Consider the following 5,421-nt stretch of genomic DNA (forward strand, 5'->3'; position numbering starts at 1 on the left):
TAAACACGTGACCATGAAGTCGTGAAGAAGTCAAAATCTGACATTTTAAAAGGAAAATAAATTTCCTGATATATAAAAATTATTTTCACAGTGAAAGAGTATGAGAAACAACATAGTTACAAGAATATTTCAACGTTTACATAACTTTGCGTTTATCTGTTTATCGTGACGTATGAAGCTTGACGTCGTGCGTGCTCTGCGTCCAAAGTCTACGTCCCTTCCGGTGAGTGGGGCCTTTTTTGTTTTCCCGTATCCGCCATTTCAGTTTTTGAAGTTAGTTGTCATCAGCGGCTGGTTTGTAGCAACATTCGTGCCTCTGAAACAAGCTGTATGATTGGTAGACCAGCGGGCTGACCACAGACCACACCGGAGGTATTTTTACAGCGCGGTTTTCCTCCTTTATCTGCGGATTGGAGCCCACACGGCCAGCTGCGGATGTCGCCTGTTTACTGAACGTGCTCTCGGCGCTAAAGTTTTTTGTATGAGTTGAAGGCTCCGCTTGTGGATAACAGGAGGGAGAGCAGGGAAGGCCACGGCTAAAGCCTCGGCTTTGTGTTGGTGATCATGGCCGGAAGATTTGACGCGTCGGACCGCGAGAGCTGGTACTGGGGCCGCTTGACCAGAGCGGAGACTGTGTGTATGCTGCAGGGGCAGCGGCACGGCGTGTTTCTGGTCCGGGACTCCATCACCAGCCCCGGCGACTACGTGCTGTCGGTGTCGGAGAACTCCAGAGTCTCGCATTATATAATTAACACGAACAGCCGAAAGCCCGAGCCAGGTAAGAGCAAGGAGAGGGGGCGTGGAGGGGCTCGGTGCACCGTGGTGCCACCGATGGGACCATTCTTGCATGACTTGCACCATAGAAGAGGCGCAATAGTGCCACTCTTTTTCCAGCATAGGGAATAAAGATGGCCATGCACAATGAGACGTGCTTTAGTCCATCATAATCTGGTCTGTTGTAGCATATCATTGTGTCTAGACATGGGTCACTTAAAAATCACATGGTTCCATTAACAGGTTGTGCAATATTTGCAGAAATAAATGTACCTTCACAAAGTGCAAGACAAGAACTTCATATTATCTTAGTTTAACGCTTAAGATTCCTGTTCAGGCCTGTCACGATAACAAATGTTGCTGAACGATAAATTGTCCCAGAAGTTATTGCGATAAATGATAATATTGTTGTTTTGAGACAGTTTTCAAGTACTGTAATAGTAATGGCAAAATAATGAAAGAACACATTCTCAAAGATTAATAAGCTTTAAATTGCAATGGACATTTACCACTCTAACTGGAAGCCTTTTTAAATATTCAAAATAAATAAACAAAACAAGAGAAACAATTAAAAAGTCTATGTGAACAAAATTGTCTTTTAAAACTAGTAGAGACCAATGAAGACTTTTTTCATACAATTTCTGGGAGAACAAGAGAGATAAAAGAAAAAGCGATAAATCATCCAAATGAAAATTATTGAGTTCACTTTAATTTATCAAGCAATTAACTCATTTATCTTTTATTGCTACAGGCCTACCTGTCCCTCAGCATTCTCAGGGAAAAACGTTAAATAAGGAAACCAAGATGCTTCCTGGTCACTCTGGAAATCACCAACATCATGACTAGTTACAGAAATAGTCCAGTCTCGCATGTTGTACTTCTGAACTCATCATCAACAGGGCCGGCCCATTCTTGAGGATTTGGGGTGCTCAAGAATGCATTTTAATTTACACACAACCTCAAACTTCATGGTTTGTGATCAGACATGATAACATTTAGACGCATGCCTCGATTTTATTGTTCTAAATCAAATTTGTTTGGGTTACGGTAGGTAAGCTATGCATCTGGTATGGATAGTAATTAGTAGGCCTGTCACAATAAACAATAAATTAACTAAATACATGAAAGATTAAAGGTTTTCTCTTTTCTACCAAAAACTGGATGACACAATTCTTCAGTCTGGTGTTTTGATCTCAACTAGGCCTTTTTTTTTGAAGGGCGGTTTTTTTGACAGACTTCATCATTCTTTTTTTTTTCTTCTGTTTTTGTTTGTGTAGTTTGGATATTTAAAATGTATGTAATAAATATACAACAACAAAAAAAAACAAGTTTGGAAGAACTGAGGATTAATGTATACCAAAACAAGTGGATTCAAAGTGTTTGTGGAAAGAACCAAAGTTCTGGACACGAGTTTTGATTGACCTTTTCATGACATGTGGTCTATATGTTGTATATCAAAACAAACCAGCAGGGCCAGCCTGAGGTACAAGCAAACCAAAACGCTACAGGAGTCCTGGTCATTTAAAAAAATTCAACTTTGAATTTGTAGTTGCATTCAAATTATAGTTATATGTTTATAACAAGGCAAACAAGAAAATTCTGTTCAGGCCCTCGCTTGGCCTGTCATGATAACAAATTTTGCTGGACGATAAATTGTCCCAGAAGTTATTGCGATAAACAATAACCTTGATGTTTGAGGTATTGGTAGTGGTGTAAAAATTCAAATTCATCCTGTCAGAGACCAACAAACTTAAATTTTTTAAGGAACGCTTAATAGTGGAACTGAAAGATATCCAACAGCACAACGAACACCGTAAATAAATGGATAATGATGCCTCTGGAAAAGATATTAATCATTTGAATGTAAATTATTGAGCTCATTTTAAATTATCTTGCGATTGATTAATTGCGACAGTCTTAGACCTCAGACACTGACTGTGCATCAGAGCAGGTGTCTGTTGTTTCAGCCAAAAGAAAACAAAAATGAGTGTAAATGAAAATTTGTTCTAACTTCCCTCTTCCTCCTGTGTCGGACCAGGTTCGCCTCCCCACAAGTTTCGTATTGGTGACCAGGAGTTTGAGTCTCTTCCCGCTCTGCTCGAGTTCTACAAAATCCACTACTTGGACACCACCACCTTGATAGGTCCCATGAACAAGTCCAAAAACCCCCGCTCCGCACGAGGCGTGGCCAAAGCCCCGCCGCGCCTGGAAGATGAGTACGTCCGGGGGCTTTTCGACTTCCCCGGCAACGACGAGGAGGATCTCCCGTTTCGGATGGGGGACATTCTCAGAGTACTGGAGAAGCCTGAGGAGCAGTGGTGGAATGCCCAGAACTCTGAAGGAAAAACGGGGATGATCCCAGTCCCGTACGTGGAGCAGTTCAGACCAGCGTCTCCGAGCGCAGTGGCGGGGGCCGGGCTGCCTGCGGTGCCGCCTGCAGGGAACTCGGACAGCTCTGCGGCTCAGTCCGGCGCTCCGTTGACGGGAGACCCCAGCCAGTACGCCCAGCCCACTCCCCTCCCGAATCTCCAGAATGGACCAGTCTATGCCAGGGCCATACAGAAGAGGGTGCCCAACGCCTACGACAAGACCGCCCTGGCCTTGGAGGTAAATATGGAGACATAGCGCCGTCTTTCACTGATCTGATTGCTCTCTTTCTACCTGCAGTTCAGGAGATGGTTATTGTTGAAATGTGATGCCAAGTCTTCAACATTTAGCAAGGTTAACATGGCATTTCCAGAATTTAATCAGAGTTCTTTTGATTTTTCTGCATATTTCAGTGCAGTGCCAGTTTCTAACTCAACATTTCCACAATTTATCAACTGTAAATTTCAGTGTGTCTTATTGGGATTTTCTGTGATAGATCAATCTAAATCAGTGCGTAAACTGAAGTGGTTCAGCATTTTGATATGCATCAAACTCGAGTTAGAGCTGCATTTTGTTTGTTTTTGATTAACATTAGACTGATGCTTTGGTCCATTCATATTTGCAGGACAGTTGGAGCTCAGTCAGATTAGATGGAAAGTGTCTATAAACAGCAATTTTTCAAGTCTATCCACAAATTCTCATTTGAGTTTCAATCTGGACTTTGACTGCACCATCCCAACACAATAAAATGCTTTGATTCAACCTTTCCCTGAATAGCTCTATTTCTGTTTAGGGTCATTAGTCACCTGGAATTAGAACCAGTCACCAGTTTCAAGTCTTTTGTTGCCTCAAGCAGGTTTTCTTACAATATTATATGTTAAGTTTTTACACTGAACTATGTCAAATAACCAAACCCTTTGAACAACTTGTCCCCCCTCCCCTTCACCTGTGGTGGTGTTGACCCAAGAACTACAGAAGGAAACTACAAGAAAACCTCTGAATGAGACACAAGCACATCTTCCTTCTTTGCTAAATGTAAACAAAATCAAGTGGATTTTAGCAGTTGTAAGATTTCTCGTTTATCCTTGGCAAATGACTCAACTAGTTCTCCCATTAGCACTGGACTCGCACAGTTGTTTTGATTTTATTTAACCATAATCCATGCGCTGTAGTCCTCTTCCTGTTTTCGGAGTGGTCCTTTGGCATTCAACCCTCGTTGGACTTGAATGCCAACGAGGTTTTTTTTTTGTGGACCAGAGTTTGCTTCTTGGTTCCCATCAGAGTTTGATTGAACAGTTACCTCCCCAAAGCAACTGGATTTTCTAGACAAACGAACCAGAGCTCAATTAAAGCGGACTAAACGGGACTGTTGTGAATGCAGCCTTAGGCTACATTGTCAGGAAACTGCCGAGCCTCGAACACATCTTGACGCTGCTGTAGTTGTCATGCCAGGCCACTTATATGGCGCTATTATCTTAGCATGTCGTCCAAACGCACATTCCCTTTTGATCTTTAGTTTCTACCTCATTAGAAAACAGTAGTCTGTTTCCCATGAACCAAGAAGTCCTGCAACACGTAGAATACATATCAGAAGTTGCGTTAAACCGAACTGGTGAAGTGGTGGAACACATCACGGTGCTGTTCGCCGTTGTTTTCATCTTCCCACGCATGCGTAGAACAAACCCTGCATTTGTGTAAGCGAGCGAAACAAAAATGTTACCATTTCGCTCAAAATCTGCTCCGCCTAACCGTGGCGTCAGAGGCTCTTTGAATCCAACAAACGCTATCAAAATACGGACCCTGCTCCTAATGCTGGGTAAGCTGCACGTTGTGCCGGGGCTGTTCAACTGAAGCGGAAGTGAGAGCGGGGCTCCCACGGAGCAGGTCATCGGGGGAAGGAAATAGTTTGTGTTTGGGAACAGGACCATTTCCTCTGGTTTCTATGAAGCCTGGAATCCAGCTGAGCCAGGAGTGGGATGAGCAGGCAGGCCAAGCGAAATGCACTCGTTGTCCCCCGCCCCACGCCCCGCTGCTGGACAGTGTGGCTGCACATCCAGAGCCAGTGTTTGGCCCTTTGTGTCTTGACAAAGCACAAGCAATGTGCTTGTGGCTCATTTTTCTTTTTGCTAGTCATCTACCAGGTTGAAAACAGGACAAATTTGTTTGAAGTTGTTCTGTGGAAAGAAACCCGTACCCAACGGGAGTCTGCCCTGAGTGACTCAGCATGTTGGCACTGAGTGGTTAATAAGTAGCTCACGTTTCCTTGTTTCCAAAAAAAAA

At 43.2% G+C, this 5,421-nt stretch overlaps 1 protein-coding gene across 1 annotated transcript in view; it reads left to right on the forward strand.

Annotated features, from left to right (window-relative positions):
* Nucleotides 1-208: 208 nt before the first annotated feature.
* Nucleotides 209-5,421, forward strand: part of crk (v-crk avian sarcoma virus CT10 oncogene homolog) — a 15,005-nt gene continuing 9,792 nt past the window's right edge. The window contains exons 1-2 of the mRNA XM_015016313.1: nt 209-778; nt 2,813-3,381. Coding sequence (XP_014871799.1) covers nt 565-778; nt 2,813-3,381 — 783 coding nt within the window. The 5' untranslated portion in view covers nt 209-564. The remainder of the gene's footprint in view (nt 779-2,812; nt 3,382-5,421) is intronic.

This window comes from Poecilia latipinna, unplaced genomic scaffold (assembly GCF_001443285.1).
Source record: "Poecilia latipinna isolate Pla-1442-1.1 unplaced genomic scaffold, P_latipinna-1.0 Scaffold72, whole genome shotgun sequence".
NCBI lineage: Eukaryota > Metazoa > Chordata > Actinopteri > Cyprinodontiformes > Poeciliidae > Poecilia > Poecilia latipinna.